Genomic DNA, 18,780 nt, shown 5'->3' with positions numbered 1-18,780 from the left:
AGTCCCACTGTGTCCCAGTCCCTCACATCCCAGTCCCATCTGACCCAGTCCCACAGCATCCCAGTCCCCCCATCCCAATCCCACTGCATGCCAGTCCCATATGTCCCAGTCCCATATATCCCAGTCCTGCACACCCCAGTCCCTCCTATCCCAATCCCACAGCATCCCAGTCCCATCTGTCCCAGTCCCACAGCATCCCAGTCCCACTGCATCCCAGTCCCATCTGTCCCAGTCCCACAGCATCCCAGTCCCCCCCATCCCAATCCCACTATATCCCAGTCCCACAGCATCCCAGTCCCACAGCATCCCAGTCCCCCCATCCCAATCCCACTGCATCCCAGTCCCATATGTCCCAGTCCCACATGTCCCAGTCCTGCACACCCCAGTCCCTCCTATCCCAATCCCACAGCATCCCAGTCCCACTGCATCCCAGTCCCATCTGTCCCAGTCCCACAGCATCCCAGTCCCCCCATCCCAATCCCACTACATCCCAGTCCCACAGCATCCCAGTCCCACAGCATCCCAGTCCCCCCATCCCAATCCCACTACATCCCAGTCCCACAGCATCCCAGTCCCACAGCATCCCAGTCCCATATATCCCAGTCCTGCACACATATCCCAGTCCCACAGCATCCCAATCCCACTGCACCCCAGTCCCTCCTATCCCAATCCCACAGCATCCCAGTCCCACAGCATCCCAATCCCACTGCATCCCTGTCTCACACATCCCAGTCCTACACATCCCAGTCCCCCAGATCCCAGTCCCACATGTCCCAGTCCTGCACACCCCAGTGCCTCCTATCCCAATCCCACAGCATCCCAGTCCCACAGCATCCCAATCCCACTGCATCCCTGTCTCACACATCCCAATCCCACAGCATCCCAGTCCCACAGCATCCCAATCTCACAGCATCCCAGTCCCACACATCCCAGTCCCACACATCCCAGTCACACATATCCCAGTCCCCCAGATCCCAGTCCCTCATGTCCCAGTCCTGCACATCCCAGTCCCTCCTATCCCAATGCCACAGCATCCCAGTCCCACTGCATCCCTGTCTCACACATCCCAGTCCCACACATCCCAATCCCACTGCATCCCAGTCCCATACACCCCAGTCCCTCTCATCCCAGTCCCACCCCCAGTCCCACAGCATCCCAATCCCACAGCATCCCAGTCCCACACATCCCAGTCCCACTGCATCCCAGTCCCATACACCCCAGTCCCTCTCATCCCAGTCCCACCCCCAGTCCCACAGCATCCCAATCCCACAGCATCCCAGTCCCACATATCCCAGTCCCACTGCATCCCAGTCCCATACACCCCAGTCCCTCTCATCCCAGTCCCACCCCCAGTCCCACAGCATCCCAATCCCACAGCATCCCAGTCCCACACATCCCAGTCCCACTGCATCCCAGTCCCATACACCCCAGTCCCTCTCATCCCAGTCCCACCCCCAGTCCCACAGCATCCCAATCCCACAGCATCCCAGTCCCACACATCCCAGTCCCACTGCATCCCAGTCCCATACACCCCAGTCCCTCTCATCCCAGTCCCACCCCCAGTCCCACAGCATCCCAATCCCACAGCATCCCTGTCTCACACATCCCAATCCCACAGCATCCCAGTACCACAGCATCCCAATCCCACTGCATCCCTGTCTCACACATCCCAGTCCCTCCCATCCCAGTCCCTCCCATCCCAGTCCCACCCCAGCCCCGCTGCATCCCCGCCGCGCACATCCCAGCCCCAGCTCCGTCTCCCCCGCCCCTCCCCGTGCGGCGGTGCGGGCCCATCCCCGCAGCTCTCGGTCTCTCTCTAGCGGCTTCTCCCCGCACAACCGCCTCCGCCGGCCGCTGCCAGCCCCAGCGCCTCCCAGTTCACCCCAGTTCATCCCAGCGCCCCGGAAGGAAGGACAAGGGCGGGGAGGGAAGGGTGGAAGGGAAGAGGAAGAGGAGGAGGGAGGGAAGGATGGACGGGGATGGAGGGAGGAAGGAGAGAGGGAGGGAAGGGGAAAAGCTGATGGGACACGGTGGCCACGCTGCCTGGATTCACTGGCCACAGCCGGGACACGGGGAGCACGAACCGGAGCCGAACCGGAGCCGAACCGGAGCCGAACCGGAGCCGCTCTCCCGCTGCCCCCAGCGACGTGGAACGAGGGAAACGCCCCCAAACCCGTCCCATTTGGCACCTCCAAACCCACCCTCTGCCCCCTTATCGCCCCCCCCGCACCCCCAAACTCTGGGGGATCCCCCCCCCTCAAAGGATCCCCCCCCAAAGCGTTCGTTGGTGCCAAGGGAAACTGAGGCACGGGGGGGGGGGGGCAGCACCTGTATCCCCTTGTGATTAGTGTTAAATGGGTTAAACTGGGAAGGCTGGAAGGTGCTGGCTGACCCCTCCCCCTGCAGGATTAACCCTGAGGGGAAACTGAGGCACGGGAGGGGGAGGCACAGTGCAAGAGAGCATCGTGCTTTGTTCTCAGTGGGGAAACTGAGGCACAGCCAGCTCCTCCCTCCTTAGAGCTGCCTCAAACCATCTCCTAACTGGGGAAACTGAGGCACAGCCCCATCTTCCCCCTTCCCAACCCCTTCTCTTGCTCTCAGCAGGGGAAACTGAGGCACAGCCCTGTTCTAATCCCCTTCCTTGCCCTCAGCAGGGAAACTGAGGCACAGCCCTGTTCTAATCCCCCAGCCTTGCCCTCAGCAGGGGAAACTGAGGCACAGCCCTATTCTAACCCCCAGTCTTGCTCTCAGCAGGGGAAACTGAGGCACAGCCCTATTCTAACCCCCAGTCTTGCTCTCAGCAGGGGAAACTGAGGCACAGCCCTATTCTAACCCCTTCTCTTGCCCTCAGCAGGGAAACTGAGGCACAGCCCTATTCTAACCCCTTGTATTGCCCTCAGCAAGGGAAACTGAGGCACAGCCCTATTCTAACCCCTTGTATTGCCCTCAGCAAGGGAAACTGAGGCACAGCCCTATTCTAACCCCCAATTTTGCCCTCAGCAGGGGAAACTGAGGCACAGCCCTATTCTAACCCCTTCTCTTGCCCTCAGCAGGGGAAACTGAGGCACAGCCCTATTCTAACCCCTTGTATTGCCCTCAGCAAGGGAAACTGAGGCACAGCCCTATTCTAACCCCTTGTATTGCCCTCAGCAAGGGAAACTGAGGCACAGCCCTATTCTAACCCCTTCTCTTGCCCTCATCAGGGGAAACTGAGGCACAGCCCTATTCTAACCCCTTCTCTTGCCCTCAGCAGGGGAAACTGAGGCACAGCCCTATTCTAACCCCTTGTATTTCCCTCAGCAAGGGAAACTGAGGCACAGCCCTATTCTAACCCCTTGTATTGCCCTCAGCAAGGGAAACTGAGGCACAGCCCCATCCTAACCCCCAGTCTTGCCCTCAGCAAGGCAAACCAAGGCCCAGATCCCCCTCCCCTCCCCCCAAACCACCCCCTTTCACCTCCCCACCCCCTCCCTCCTTCTCCTCCAGCAGCTCCAGCACTCCCAGTTGGCTCAGCCTCTCCTTGGCCGCCTCCTCCCAGCCCCGGTTGGCTCGTGGGTTTCGAGGCGAGGGATGGGGCAACCACTCAACCCTGACCATCAGCCCAGCCTCTGCCAAAGCTTTTCTGGCTTGTCGTTCAGCGAAACGACCCAGGGCCACCACCAACCCCACCCCCAGCAACGCCACAGCTCTGCCCAGCGCCTGGTCGCACACTTGCAGCAACCGGCGGCGCTGCTTCGGGGGCAGGTCGCTGGGAGGAAGGTTCCTCCCACTGGAGGCGAGGAAGAGGAGGGGACAGTGGTTGTGGACGAAGCAATGGCGGAAGAAGAGGTGAGGCTCTGGGCAAAGGCTCTTGATGAAGCCCCAGAAACGAGCCCCGCTCACCTCAGCCCGTTGGCAGCTCAGCCCCAGCACCGGCCGCGCGGGGTGTTCCGAGGGGGGTTTGTTCACGGTCCCTTCCAGCCGAAGCCACTCCCGGACGTGCCACACGTCGCCAAAAGGCACCTGAGGAGGAGGAGGAGGAAGGGGAGAGGAGGGGTTAGCACCAGGGAATCGGAGAGGAGGGGTTGGGAGGGAGCTGCAGAGCTCGTGCAGTGCAACCCCGCTGCAGAAGCAGCTTCCACCGACACCAGGTCACACAGAAACTCATCCAGGGGGGTGCTGAAGAGCTCCAAGGAAGGAGCCTCCACACCCTCCCTGGGCAGCCTGGGCCAGGGCTCCCTCAGCTCACACTGAAATGCTTCTTCCTTGTGTTTCAATGCAACTGGTTGTGTTCCAGCTCCATCCCATCAGCCCTTGTCCTGCTACTAAATACAACAAGTGCTGCCCCAACCTCCTGCCACCCACCATGGACACACTTGGAGCTATTCATGAGCTCCCCCCTCAGTCTCCTCTGCTCCAAACAGCCCCAGCTCCCTCAGCCTTTCAGCACCAGGCAGATGCTCCACTGCAGCATCTCTGTGCCCTGTGATTAAACTCAGCACACACCTTCCAGGTCCCACAGCCTTTCCTCAGCAGAAGATGCTGCAGTGCCCTGAGCATCTCGGTGTCCCTGCACTGGCCTCTCTGCAGCAGCTCCCTGTCCCTCTGGAGCTGATGGTTCAGCTTCCCTAAGGAGTCAGGGAAAGGGGAAGTGCCCAAAGCAGCATTGGAGGTGAGCTGGATGCTTTTCCTGCCTCAGTTTCCCTCAGTTGGTGGATGGGGAACCCCTGGACACCCCAGTGCCTTCATTTCCCTCATCTGAGGCCCCACAGGGATGGATTGGGACCCCCAGGAACCCTATAAGCACCTTGGTGTCTCTGTTTCCCTCATCTGAGGCCCCACAGGGACAGACTGGGACCCCCTGAGCACCCCACAAGCCCCCTAATGCCTCTGCTTCCCTCAGCTGAGGCTCCACAGGGGTGAATCAGCACCCCTACACCTCTGTTTCCATCCCCCGAGGCCTCACATGGACAGCTCAGGTCAGTTTCCCCCTGTTTTTGCCCCTGGGCAGTGTAGTTCTCTGGACAGAGCACCCTCCCACCTTGCCTGTGCCTCAGTTTCCCTGCCCCAGGAGCCTCACCCCGGTCTGGGCCATGCCAAAGGGGCCAGGGTTCATGCCCAGGAACAAGACACGTTTTGGGGTGCTGCAGAAGCGCCGCACAAAGTCACTGTGGAGCTCCCAGGCGTAGTCCAGGGGGTGGTAAATGTGGCTCACAGGGTCCTGGAAGGGTGGCAGCATCCTCAGCAATGCACTCTGCTCCTGCTCCAGCTGGAGGAACTGTCCTGCCAGGTCCTGCTCCTCTTCAGCTTTGGCCAATGGCTCCATCATCAGGTCCCCAGCCCCCAGGCTTCAGCCTCTGCTAGGATGGCATGGCCTGTGGGGAGCAGAGAGGGGAGATGGGAGGGGGGACAGGGCAGATCCCTGGGGGGTGGGACAGGGCATCTCTAGGGGGTGACAGGGCAGATCCCTGGGGGTAAGACAGGGCAGGTCCTGGGGGTGTGGGACAAGGCAGCCCTGAGGGTGACAGGGTAGATCCTGGGGAGTGGGACAGGGTAGCCCTGGTGAGACAGGACAGATCCCAGGGCTGACAGGACAGATCCCAGGGGGTTTGGTCCAAAGCAATCCTGAGGGGTGACAGGGTAGATCCCGGGGCTGAGACAGAGCAGATCCCAGGGAGTTTTGTCCAGGGCAGCCATGGGGGCTGACAGGGCAGATCCCAGGGGGTGACAGGGCAGATCCCAGGGGGTGACAGGACAGATCCTGGGGTGTGACAGGACAGATCCCAGGGGCTGACAGGGCAGATCCTGGGGGGTGACAGGGCAGATCCCAGGGGCTGACAGGAGAGATCCCAGGGGTGACAGGGCAGATCCCAGGGGGTGACAGGGCAGATCCCAGGGGTGACAGGGCAGATCCCAGGGGGTGACAGGGCAGATCCCAGGGGTGACAGGGCAGATCCAGGGGGTGACAGGGCAGATCCCAGGGGCTGACAGGGCAGATCCCGGGGGGTGACAGGGCAGATCCCAGGGGGTGACAGGGCAGATCCTGGGGGGTGACAGGACAGATCCCAGGGCTGACAGGGCAGATCCCAGGGGTGACAGGGCAGATCCTGGGGTGTGACAGGGCAGATCCCAGGGGGTGACAGGGCAGATCCCTGGGGGTAAGACAGGGCAGGTCCTGGGGGTGTGGGACAAGGCAGCCCTGAGGGTGACAGGGTAGATCCTGGGGAGTGGGACAGGGTAGCCCTGGTGAGACAGGACAGATCCCAGGGCTGACAGGACAGATCCCAGGGGGTTTGGTCCAAAGCAATCCTGAGGGGTGACAGGGTAGATCCCGGGGCTGAGACAGAGCAGATCCCAGGGAGTTTTGTCCAGGGCAGCCATGGGGGCTGACAGGGCAGATCCCAGGGGGTGACAGGGCAGATCCCAGGGGGTGACAGGACAGATCCTGGGGTGTGACAGGACAGATCCCAGGGGCTGACAGGGCAGATCCTGGGGGGTGACAGGGCAGATCCCAGGGGCTGACAGGAGAGATCCCAGGGGTGACAGGGCAGATCCCAGGGGGTGACAGGGCAGATCCCAGGGGTGACAGGGCAGATCCCAGGGGGTGACAGGGCAGATCCCAGGGGTGACAGGGCAGATCCAGGGGGTGACAGGGCAGATCCCAGGGGCTGACAGGGCAGATCCCGGGGGGTGACAGGGCAGATCCCAGGGGGTGACAGGGCAGATCCTGGGGGGTGACAGGACAGATCCCAGGGCTGACAGGGCAGATCCCAGGGGTGACAGGGCAGATCCTGGGGTGTGACAGGGCAGATCCCAGGGGGTGACAGGGCAGATCCCAGGGATGACAGGGGAGATCCCGGGGGGTGACAGGGCAGATCCCAGGGGTGACAGGGCAGATCCCGGGGGGTGACAGGACAGATCCCGGGGGGTGACAGGGCAGATCCCAGGGGGTGACAGGGCAGATCCCAGGGGCTGATAGGGCAGATCCCAGGGGGTGACAGGGCAGATCCGGGGGCTGACAGGGCAGATCCCAGGGGGTGACAGGGTAGATCCTGGGGTGTGACAGGACAGATCCCAGGGGCTGACAGAGCAGATCCCAGGGGGTGACAGGGCAGATCCCAGGGGGTGACAGGGCAGATCCCGGGGGGTGACAGGGCAGATCCTGGGGGTGACAGGGCAGATCCCAGGGGTGACAGGGCAGATCCCGGGGGGTGACAGGGCAGATCCCAGGGCTGACAGGACACATCCCGGGGGTCTGGCCCCGGGGCCGCGATGGAGGGGCCGGGAAGCGCCGGCCATGACCCGGAAGGGCCTCACCGCGCTCTTCCACCCCCATCACCGCCCGCCTTCCCCTTCCCCCATCCCCGCACCCTCCCCCGCAGCCCCACGAGCCCCCCCCTCCATCACTCCCCACCCCGTACCTGCCCCACGGCGCAGTCCCGCCCCTCAACGGCCGCGGCGCCATCACCCCCGACCCCCCCCCCAACCACCCCCAAAGCCCCGGTGACGTCACACGAAGCGCCCCCCCCCGCGCGCAAAGCCTGCTGGGAAATGCAGTCCGCCGCAGGCCCAGGCCTCACTCCGCCACACTCCCGGCGTGCCTTGCGCGCCCGCCCTTTGTCTGCGCTGCGCCCGCGGGCCGCAAGCGCTGAGTTTCCCGGCGTGCCTTGCGGCGGGACGACCCCCGCCCCGACCCCGGCCCCGTCCCTCCGCCCCCCGTCCGTGGGCGCGGACACGCGGGAGCGAGCGCGGCGATACCCGGCTGGGAGGGAGGGGGCGTGGTCATCGTAAGCCCCGCCCCCTTCGCCCACCCCCCCACGGCGGCTCCGGCGGCACAAGGGCGACCCCTGGTGGCCACGAGGGGAATGGGGGCGGGGGGCTGCGGCAGCGTGTCCTTGATGGGGGGGGGTGGGACACGAGTGGGCTTCTGTGTGTGTCCCCACCACCCCGCAGCCCCAAATCCGCCCCGAGACCCCCCCCCGCGCCATTCAGTGTTCCCTTGTGTGAACAAAAGGGGTGGATTTGGGTGCAAAAGGGGTGGATTTGGGTGCAAAAAGGTTGGTTGGAGGTGCAAGAGGGGAGGGTTTGGGTACAAAAGAGGTGGATTTGGGTGCAAAAGGGGTGGATTTGGGTGCAAAAGAGGTGGATTTGGGTGCAAAAGAGGTGGATTTGGGTGCAAAAGGGGTGGATTTGGGTGCAAAAAGGTTGGTTGGAGGTGCAAGAGGGGAGGGTTTGGGTGCAAAAGAGGTGGATTCGGGTGCAAAAGGGGTGGATTTGGGTGCAAAAGGGGTGGATTTGGGTGCTAAAAGGTTGGTTGTAGGTGCAAGAGGGGAGGGTTTGGGTGCAAAAGAGGTGGATTTGGGTGCAAAAGGGGAGTGTTTGGGTGCAAAAAGGTTGGTTGTAGGTGCAAGAGGGGAGGGTTTGGGTGCAAAAGAGGCTTTGGGTGCAAAAGGGGTGGATTTGGGTGCAAAAGGGGTGGATTTGGGTGCAAAAAGGTTGGTTGGAGGTGCAAGAGGGGAGGGTTTGGGTGCAAAAGGGGTGGATTTGGGTGCAAAAAGGTTGGTTGTAGGTGCAAAAGGGGAGTGTTTGGGTGTAAAAGGGGAGGGTTTAGGTGCAAAAGAGGTGGACTTGGGTGTAAAAGGGGAGGGTTTAGGTGCAAAAGGAGTGGTTGTAGGTGCAAAAGGGGAGGATGTAGGTGCAAAAGGGGTGGATTTGGGTTTAAAAGGAGAGGGTTTGGGTGTATAAAGGGTGAAATTGGGTGTTAAAGGGGTGGAATTGTGTGACCCCCCCCCTCCCCATCCCATCATGTGTGTGTGTCCCCCCATCCCACGGCGACCGCCCCCCCAAAACCCTCCCACGGGCACCTCCAACGTGTCCCCCCCAGGACCCTCCCTCCACGACGCGGTGTCGTGCTGTGTCCCCCCCAAATCTCTGTGCATCCCCCCCCGCAGTGCTGCAGCGAGCCCAGCAGGTGGCGCCAGAGGCACAGCGGGACGGACCATTGCGAGCGGAGGGGGGAACAGACCGAGCGCCGCCCCCCTCCCCACCCCCCCCCTCCGCGTTTCTATGGATCACCCTTGTCCCCCCTAAAATGAGGAGGTGGGGAAGGAGGGACCCTGTGCGGGGTGGGGGTCCCATTGTGATCCATGAAGTGGGGGATAGTCGGGACGCCCTTAAGCCCCCCCCGCAATGAAGTGGTAGCGCCTGAAAAGTGACCGTTTATTGGAAGCAAATACCGGGGGGAGGGGGGATGGGGGGGTGGGATGGGGACACCCCCGGGGGTGGTAAAAACACCAATCTTAGAAAAACAGCAAAAAAAAAGCCTCCCCCCCTCTTATCTTGGGTGGGGGGAGGAGGCTGGAGGGGGGAGGAGGGGGAAACAAGGTTGGGGGGGGGCACATTTGGACACCCCCAATGAGGAGAGGGGAGAAACAATTTGTCCTCTTCAGACATCCCCAAAGTGGGGGGGGAGGGGAAGCAGTTTGTGACACTCCCTCCAAATTCAGACACCCCCAAAGAGGAGGAGAAGGGGGGAAGCAGTTTGTGACCACCCCCTCCCCAACTTCAGGCACCCCCAAAGAGGAGGAGAAGGGGGGGAAGCAGTTTGTGACACCTCCCCTAAACTTCAGACACCCCCAAAGAGGAGGAGAAGGGGGGAAGCAGTTTGTGACCCCCCCCAACTTCAGACACCCCCAAAGAGGAGGAGAAGGGGGGAAGCAGTTTGTGACCCCCCCCTCCAACTTCAGACACCTCTAAAGAGGAGAAGGGGGGGAAGCAGTTTGTGACACCTCCCCTAAACTTCAGACACCCCCAAAGAGGAGGAGAAGGGGGGGAAGCAGTTTGTGACCCCCCCCTCCAACTTCAGGCACCTCCAAAGATGAGGAGAAGGGGGGGAAAAGTTTGTGACAACCCCCCTTAAACTTCAGACACCCCCAAAGAGGAGGAGGAAGGGAGGTGGAAGCAATTTGTGCCCCCTCCCCCCCGACAAGGCATGAGCATCCCCTCCTCTGTCCCCAGGGGGGCTGTGGGGAGGGACAAGGTGACACAGGGACATGGAAGAGGGGGTGAGGGACAGACACAAAATGATGGTGGAAGGGGTTTTGGGGTGGGGGGGGGCTATGTACAGGGCAAGGGGGGGCTCCTTAGCTCCTGGGGGTGTCCCTCTCTTTGCTGTCCGTGTCCTCGGGGTAGGCGTGCCAGGTCAGCCGCTCCTCGTAGAACGCGATGACAATCTGGGGACACTTGAGATTCGCCTCCTTGGCCAGCACCAGGTCAGCCTCATCTGTGTCCTTCCTTGGTGGGGTGGGGAGGGACACACACACACAGCAAACAAAGGGTGAGGGGGATGCCCAGATATCTCCCTCTCACATCCACAGTTGTTTGTCTGGGTGCCTGTGCTCATCCCTGGGCACCCATCCCCATCCCTGGGTGCCTGTCTGGGTGCCTGTGCTCATCCCTGGACACCCATCCCTATGCCCAGATACCCATCTCCATCCCCAGCTGCCTGTCTGGGAGCCTATGCTTACCCCTGAGCACCCATCTCCATCCCCAGCAGCCTGTCTGGGTGCCTGTGCTCACCCCTGAGCATCCATCTCTATGCCCAGATACCCATCCTCATCCCCAGCAGCCTGTCTGGGTGTCTGTCCTCACCCCTGGGCACCCATCCCTATGCCCAGCAGCCTGTCTGGGTGCCTGTCCTCACCCCTGGGCACCTATCCCCATCCCTGGGTGCCTGTCTGGATGTCTGTCCTCACCACTGAGCACCCATCCCTATGCCCAGATGCCCATCCCCATCCCTGGGTGCCCGTCTGGATGCCTGTCCTCATCCCCACGTACCCATCCCTATCTCCCTGTGCCCACCCACAGGTGCCCATCCCCATGCCTGGGTGCCTGTGGGGAGGAGGGGGGAGGACAGAGAGAAGGGGGTTTGTTCTCACCACTTCATCAGGAACATGAGATCCCCACAGGAGTCGGTGGCCCCGATGATCTTCTCGGGCTCCAGCCCCCGCTCGAAGCCGCGGGCGATGTCGTTGCTCTGCAGGTTCAACAGAGGAGCTTGGCAAAGGGGCCAGGAGGGGTGGGCAGCTTTTGGGGGGGTGGGTACAGCTCCCCCTTGGTGATGGTTGGAGGTCAAAGGGCTGGGGACAGCTTCTCCAGCTGGCACTGCCTGCCTGTCCTCACTGGGAGGGGGATGGCAGGCGCCTGTCCTCACCCCTGGGCACATATCCCTATGCCCAGATGCCCATCCCCTTCCCCAGGTGCCTGTGTGGGTGCCCTTCCCTATCCCTGGGTGTCCATCCTCACTCCCAGGTGCCCATTCCCATCCTGGGATGTCCATCCTCACTCCCAGTGCCCATCCTTACTCCCAGGTACCCATTCCCATCCTGGGATGTCCATCCTCACCCCCAGTGCCCATCCCCATCCCTGGGTGTCCATCCTCACTCCCAGGTGCCCATCCTTACTCTCAAGTGCCCACATCCCCATCCCTGGGTGCCCATCCTTACTCCCAGTGCCCATCCTCTCACTCCCAGGTGCCTATTCCCATCCTGGGGTGCCCATCCTCACTCCCAGGTGCCCATCTCCATCCCTAGGTGCCCATCCTCACTCTTAGTGCCCATCCCCACCTCTGAGTGCCCATCCTCACTCCCAGGTGCCCATCCCCATCCCTAGGTGCCCATCCTCTCACTCCTAGTGCCCATCTCCATCCCTGGGTGCCCATCCTCACTTCCAGGTGCCCTTCCCCAACCCCCAGTGCCCGTCCCCACGCTGTTACAGAAGACATTTGGGGAACTGCTTCTCTCCTCCAGCCTCTCTCGGTGCCCACAGCTGAGGGAGGTGCCACCTGAACCCAAACTCCGTGCCCAGAGCGAGGCTGCAGCCTCAGAGCTCGGGCAGGCTGGTGCTGATAAGGCCCAGGGAAACAATTCCAAGGGCATGAGGTCACTCTGGCAGCAGGCCAGCCCAGCACCAGTGCAGACCAGTAAGAACAAGTGATTCCCTTTGAAGCAGAAGGAAGGGAGTGGATGTGGGTGCTGGGGTGACTGGGGAGTGTGGGCAGAGGTTGGGGTCCCTCTCTGGGGGCACCCAGCTCAAGCTGCACCCCAGAACTAAGGGAAGAGGGATCAGAATCATGCCTTGGCCCATTAACCAGGGAAGTCCCAGAGCTGGAGCCTCTGCTGTGATGCCCATGGGGCTGAAAACCTGACAGTGGTTTGGGTGCCCATTCCCACAGCCAGTTACCCCTACCCATGCCTGGGTGCCCACCCCTATTCCTGGGTTCCCATCCCCATCCCTGGGTGCCCACCCCAATCATGGGGATACTGGGTACCCATTCCCATCCTTAGGTGCCCATTTCCATCCCTGGGTGCCCATCCTTATTCTTGGATGCCCATCCCCAACCCTGGGTGCTAATCTGCATCTCTGGGTGCCCATATTGATCTCTGGGTGCCCATCCCTATTCTCACATGCACATTCCCATCCCTTGGTTCCCATCTGCATCCCTGGGTGCCCCTCTGCATCCCTGGGTGCCCATCCCCACCTCTGGTTGCCCATCCCTATTCTCACATGCACATCCCCATCCCTGGGTGCCCATCCCCACGTCTAGTTGCCCATCTCCATCCCTGGTTGCCCACCTCAGATGCACATTCCCAAGCCTGGTTGCCCATCCCCATCCCTGGTTGCCCACTCCCATCCCTTGGTGCCCATCTCAATCCCTGGTTGCCCATTCCCATCCCTTGGTGTCCCATCCCCATCTCTTGGTGCCCACTCCCATCCCTGGTTGCCCACCCCCATCCCTTGGTGCCCATCCTCACAGCCAGGTGCCCGTTTCCTCCTCACCTCCCTCTTCTTCTTGGCCTTGACATCCTCCCCTCCAGCAGGCAGCCCTCCTTTCCTCTTGGCACCCTCTGCCTTCTCCCTGGGTTTGTTCCCATCACCCTCCTTCATCTTCTTGTATTTCCTCATAAACTCCGAGATCAACTCCGGGCAATCCAGGTTCTTCTCTGGCTCCCAAGTGTTGTGTTCCCTGCCACCAACCATCATCATCATCATCATCATCATCATCATCATCACCATCATCACCATCATCCCAGAATGGCTGGAAGGGACCTTTAGAGCTCCTCCAGCCCAACTCCCTGCTAAAGCAGGTCCCACCTACATCAGGGGGCACAGGAACGTGTCCAGGAGGGAACTGGGAAGCCCAGAACTGGCCCCAGGACTCCAGCTGAGGCCTCCCCAGGGCAGAGCAGAACCTCCCTCACCCTGCTGCCCAACTCTTCATGCCCCCCAGGCTGCCATTGGCTCCTTGCCCACGAGCCCATGTTGCTGCCCCACGTTCCCTTTGCTGCCCCCCAGCACTGCCAGGGCCCTGTCCCACAGCTGCTCTCCAGCAGCTCACCCCCAGCCTGGGCTGGTTCCTCCCCAGTTGCAGGACTCTGCCCTTGATGCCCCTCAGCAGGTTCCCCTGTGCCCAGGTCTAAAGCCAGTTGAGAAACCCCCTGACTGGCAGCACAGTCCCTGGTGCATCAGCCAGTGCTCCCAGTTTGGTGCCATCAGGGAACTTGCTGAGGGTCCCCCTGTCCCCCCATCCAGGTCACTGAATCACAGGGTCACAAGGGCTGGAAGGGAGCTGGGAAGCTCAGCCAGTGCAACCCCCCTGCCAGAGCAGCAGCACCCAGAGCAGGGCACACAGGGACTCATCCAGCTGGGGTTGGGATGTCTCCAGAGCAGGAGCCTCCACAGCCCATCTGGGCAGCCCCTGCCAGGGCTCCCTCAGCTCAGCAGGGAACAAATTCTGCCTTGTGTGTCTCTGGAACCTCTGATGTTGCAGCTTGTGCCCGTTGCCCCTTGTCCCATCATTGGCCATCCCTGAGCACAGCCTGGCTCCAGCCTCCTGACACTTGTGAACATGACTGAGCTCAGCCCTCAGGCTCCTCTTCTCCAAGCTGCAGAGCCCCAGCTCCCTCAGCCTTTCAGCACAAGGCAGATGCTCCACTCCAGCATCTCTGTGCCCTGTGCTGAGCTCTCTCCAGCAGCTCCCTGTCCTTCTGCAGCTGAGGGGCCCCAGAGCTGGCCACAACATCCCAGATGTGCTCTCAGCAGGGGCAGAGCAGAGGGGCAGCAGAATCAGTCTGACTTACAGCCCTTCTGCCCCAGCCCAGGCTGCAATTGACCTTCTTGGCCACAAGGGCACGTTGCTGTCTGAGGCTCATCCTGCTGCCCACCAGCACCCCCAGCTCCCTTTCCCCTGCACTGCTCTCTCAGAGTCCATTCCCCAGCCTGTGCTGCTCCCTGGGGTTGCTCTTCCCCAGATGCATCACTCTCCACTTGCCCTTGTTGAACTTCATTAAATCTCTCCTCAATCTCATAGAATCACAGAATAGAGGCTGGAATGGACCTGCAGAGCTCAGTCAGCCCAACCTCCAATACAGAAGCAGCTCCCACTTAGATCAGCTCACCCAAGAACTCATCCAGGTGACTCTCAAAGAGCTCCAAGCAAGGACCCTCCACACCCTCCCTGTACAACCTGCTCCTAGTGCTCCAATCTAACCAAGATGTTAAAAGTACCTCCTCACCATCATCCTCACTCCCTTCTCCCTTGTGTTACTCACTCAGAGAAGCCCTTCCACTTGAGCAGATACTCGGCCTGGCCCTTCACCACACGCCGGTCCAGCACCTTCTCCACCACATACTCCTCCTCGTCACCCGAGGACGAGCTGTCGGCTGCCCGCTTGCTCCTCTTGCCCATAGCGCAGCGCCCACGGGTCCTGGAGGGGAGGAGAGGACAAGGGAGGGGTTATTGGGGACCCCCCTTTTCCTCATGGCTCTCAGCCTTCAAGAGAGATGGCAGCATAAGGGTTAAAAGCCTGGATAAACACGAGGCAGTGGGAAAGGGAATTGAGGGAGTGGGAGGGTAAATATGGGAGGGGTTTAAGCACTGGAAGGTGGGGTTTGGGTTAAAAAACCCTAAAACCAGGGGAGATTTGGGGACTGGGAGATGGAAATTGGGTTAAAATCGCTTAAAGGATGTGAGAGGGGATTGAGGCACTGGGGTTTGGGTTGAAACTCCCTAAAAACTTTGGGGATTGAGGGACTGGGAAATGGAACTGAGGTTAAAACACCCTCAAAGGGGGGGTTTTAGGCACTGGAAGATGTGATTTGGGTTAAGAGCCCTTAAAAATGTAGGGGATTGAGGCACAGGGGGAGGCTTTGGTGGGAAAGCACCATTTGTGAGTGCAAAAGGGGAGGGTTTGGGTGCAAAAGGGGTGGATTTGGGTGCAAAAGGGGAGGGTTTGGGTGCAAAAAGGGGAACGTGTGGGTGCAAAAGGGATGGATTTGGGTGCAAAAGGGGTGGATTTGGGTGCAAAAGGGTGGTTGTAGGTGCAAGAGGGGAGGCTTTGGGTGCAAAAGAGGCTTTGGGTGCAAAAGAGGCTTTGGGTGCAAGAGGGGAGGGTTTGGGTGCAAAAGAGGAAGGTGTGGGTGCAAAAGGGATGGATTTGGGTGCAAAAGGGGTGGATTTGGGTGCAAAAGGGGTGGTTGTAGGTGCAAGAGGGGAGGCTTTGGGTGCAAAAGAGGCTTTGGGTGCAAGAGGGGAGGGTTTGGGTGCAAAAAGGTTAGTTGTAGGTGCAAGAGGAGAGGGTTTGGGTGCAAAAGAGGTGGATTTGGGTGCAAAAGGGGAGGGTTTGGGTGCAAAAGGGGAGGGTTTGGGTGCAAAAGAAGCTTTGGGTGCAAAAGGGGAGGGTTTGGGTGCAAAAAGGTTAGTTGTAGGTGCAAGAGGGGAGGGTTTGGGTGCAAAAGAGGAAGGTGTGGGTGCAAAACGGGTGGATTTGGGTGCAAAAGGGGAGTGTTTGGGTGCAAAAGGGGAGGGTTTAGGTGCAAAAGAGGTGGACTTGGGTGTAAAAGGGGAGGGTTTAGGTGCAAAAGGAGTGGTTGTAGGTGCAAAAGGGGTGGATTTGGGTTTAAAAGGAGAGGGTTTGGGTGTATAAAGGGTGAAATTGGGTGTTAAAGGGGTTTGGGTGTAGAAGGGGTGGATTTGGGTGTAAAAAGGGTAGATTCGGGTGTATAAAGGGAGAGTTTAGGTGTAAAAGGGGAGTTTTTTGGTGCAAAAGGGGCGGGTTTGGGTGTAAATGGGGTTTGTGTGTAAAAGGGGTGGAATTGGGAGTAAAAGGGGACGGTTTAGGTGTAAAAAGGGAGGATTTTGGCGTAAAAGGGGAGGGTTTTGACGCCAAATGGGTGGATTCGGTAGTAAAAAGCGGGTTTGTGACTAGAAGCAGCGGCTGCGGGCTGCGGGCCGGGCAGGCGGCGGGACGAGGAGCGCGGGGCCGTGTGCGGGGCCCAGCCCGAGCCCCGCGGAGCCGCGGCCGCGCTTCCTGAGGGAACAAAAGAGCAGCGCCGTTCGGAGGCCGGGGAGCGAGAAAAGCGGCGGCTTGAAGCACGAAACGGGAGCGGCGGCGGCTGGAAGCGGGAAGGCGCCGGCAAGGAGCCGCCTGTTTCGGGCCCGGGGCCGCCATCGGGCCGGGCCGGGCCGGGCCTGGCCGGAGCCGGCGCTCGGTGCCGCGGAGCGGGGGGCGGGGCCAGCAGCGCGCCACCTGCCGCCATTGGCCGGCGGCCCCGCGCCTCCCGCTCGCCGATTGGCTGAGCGCGCCGCCGCTCGCCGCGGCCCCGCCCCGCCGCTATTCCCCGCCGCTATTGGCCCGCTCGGCTGTCACTCCAGGCGCCGTCCCGCCCCGCCGCCGCCGCTATTGGCCCAGAGCGCCCCCGCTCCCCCCCGCCATTGGCCGGCGCGCCTGCCCATCGCCGCCGCCGCCGGCCCCGCCCCCCGCCCTGCCCCCCATTCATCCGCCGCTCGCCAGCGCTACCTGGGCGGGGAGCGGCTCCGGCGCGGGCCCGTCCGCCGCGGTCTGGCCGCCCCTCCGAGCCGCCGCCGCTCCGCGCTCCGCCCGCCAAAACCGGCCGTAGCGCGCAAGCGCCGCCGCTCTCCCTCCGCGCATGCGTCCGCCCGCCTTCCACCCCCCCTTTCTCCCTCGCCTCCCTCAGCACCCCCCTCCCTCAGCCCCCCACCTCCCCCCCCGCGTGGCGCCCAGCCCGTTGCACCTTGGGCGCCGGCGGGCGGGCGGCCCCTGCTCGCCGCCGCCGGGACTCGCCCTCCTGCTGCCGCCCCGCCGCGCTCGCCGCGCTCGCCGACCTCCGCCGGGCCCGCCGACAGGCAGCGCTTGATAGACGGCCGCTCCCGCCAATAGGGACGGCGGTGCCGCGGCGGTAGCCAATGAGAGGGAGGCGGGAGGCGGGACCGCCGAGGAGAGAGCCAATCGGAGGAGAGCCAGGGAGTCACCGGTCCGGAGCGGGAAAAGCAACGCTGGGTGGAGCCTCGACCGCCTCACCCAATCGCTGAGGCGCAGAGGCGGGACATTTTAGCTCTCCACCAATCACACACGCCAGCGTGGGCGGAGCCGCAGATCTCCACCAATGAAACCGCTCGTCTCTCACCCGTTAGCCAATAGGAGTCGGCTCGGCGGCGCGTCGCGGGCGATCCCGCCCAATGGGAGCGGCCGGGGGGCGGGAGGACGGCGGGGGCGGCGGAGTGAGGCGGCGGCGCTCGCGTCGCTCGGCCCCTTTCTGTGCCGGCGCCTCGCAGAGGGAGCATCGCGCGCGGAGCCGCCCGCCCGCCCCAGCCCGCCCAGCGCCGCGCCGCCGACATGGCCAAGTCCGAGGTAAAGCCGCCGCATCGCCTTCGGCTCCACCACAACCCCCCCCACACACACGCGGCCTACCCCCGCCCCGCTGCTGGCGGCTGCCGGCCCCGCCCCGGCCATCCTCACCCGCGGCCTTTCCCCCCGCCCCTCGCCGCCTCGCTCTGCCGCCCGTCCCCGTCCCTCGGCACGGCCCATCCCCTCCCGCCGAGCCGGGGCCTTTCCCCCGCAGCGCGCCTGCGCCCGTCCCCCCGCTCTTCCCCCTCAGCGCAGGCGCCGGTGGCCCCGCTGCGCGCCGGGGAGGCCTCGCGAGCGCATGCGCGGCCCCTGCGCGCCCGCTACCCCCCCCGCCTCCCCCTCCCCTTCAATCCCCATCCCCCTTCCTCCCCTCCTCCTCCTCCTCCTCCTTCTCCTCCTTTCCCTTCCACGTGCGCGCCTTTGTGTGCTCGGGTGGGCGATGGCGGCCGCGCCGGGGCTTTGCGCATGCGCAGTGGGGGGGAGCGCGGTGGGATGGAGGGGGGAGGTTGGGTGGTGATGGAGACCTGGGCTGAGTCCGGAGATCAAGGCTGGAGAGGCTCCGGGAGGCTTTAGGGGTCGGAACGGGCACGTAGTGGGGGCTGGGAGGGGGTCTGAGGGGTGTTGAGGGCCTTGGGGAGATCAACAGATGGGGCCTGGGGAGGTCTCAGGGGTCCGTTGAGGCCGGAGAAGCCTCACAGATGAGGGCTGGAGGGGCACAGCAGGACCTTAGAGCCAGGGAAGCCTCACAGATGAGGGCTGGAAGGGCACAGGAAGCCTCTGGGGCCGGGGAAGCCTCACAGATGAAGGCTAGAGGGGCACAGCAGGCCCTTAGAGCCAGGGCAGCCTCACAGACGGGGGCTGGAGGGGCACAGCAGTCCCCTAGAGCGAGGGCAGCCTCACAGATGGGCCCCTGGGGGGCTCAGGAGGCTCTTGGTTGGGTGCAAGAGCAGTCCCACAGATAGACAATTGAAGGATCTCAGGGTCCCTTTGAGGCCAGGGCAGCCCCGTAATAGGGGCTGGAGAGATCTCAAGGGGTCCTTTGGGGCCATGGCAGCCCCACAAGTTAGGCCTGGGGAGGCCTCAGGGGTCCTTTGGG

At 62.4% G+C, this 18,780-nt stretch overlaps 2 protein-coding genes across 4 annotated transcripts; both read right to left on the bottom strand.

Annotated features, from left to right (window-relative positions):
* Positions 1 to 3,468: 3,468 nt before the first annotated feature.
* On the bottom strand, positions 3,469 to 7,449 carry LOC133629183 (single-strand selective monofunctional uracil-DNA glycosylase-like; the record flags this gene model as incomplete). The annotated part of the gene is made up of 3 exons (XM_062019846.1): positions 7,401 to 7,449; positions 5,060 to 5,354; positions 3,469 to 4,002 (listed from the first exon to the last, which is right to left on the bottom strand). Coding segments are annotated over exons 2-3 (783 nt in total), but the record flags the coding sequence as incomplete, so codon positions are not given.
* Positions 7,450 to 9,211: 1,762 nt separating this feature from the next.
* Positions 9,212 to 17,145, bottom strand: LOC104559404 (chromobox protein homolog 5). 3 transcript variants are annotated; one of them, XM_062019843.1, is made up of 5 exons: positions 17,071 to 17,145; positions 14,589 to 14,744; positions 12,817 to 13,003; positions 10,917 to 11,014; positions 9,212 to 10,272 (listed from the first exon to the last, which is right to left on the bottom strand). In XM_062019843.1, the coding sequence occupies exons 2-5, from the start codon at positions 14,723 to 14,725 to the stop codon at positions 10,122 to 10,124; spliced, it is 573 nt and encodes a 190-aa protein (XP_061875827.1). In that variant the 5' UTR covers positions 14,726 to 14,744; positions 17,071 to 17,145; the 3' UTR covers positions 9,212 to 10,121. The 3 variants fall into 3 exon arrangements, with proteins under 3 accessions (XP_061875827.1, XP_061875829.1, XP_061875828.1); XM_062019845.1 differs by having other exon boundaries at positions 9,212 to 10,268; XM_062019844.1 differs by lacking the exon at positions 17,071 to 17,145 and adding an exon at positions 16,836 to 16,913.
* Positions 17,146 to 18,780: the final 1,635 nt, after the last annotated feature.

Source organism: Colius striatus, unplaced genomic scaffold (genome assembly GCF_028858725.1).
Source record: "Colius striatus isolate bColStr4 unplaced genomic scaffold, bColStr4.1.hap1 scaffold_216, whole genome shotgun sequence".
Lineage (NCBI taxonomy): Eukaryota > Metazoa > Chordata > Aves > Coliiformes > Coliidae > Colius > Colius striatus.
This window is presented reverse-complemented; position numbering and strand designations above follow the sequence as displayed.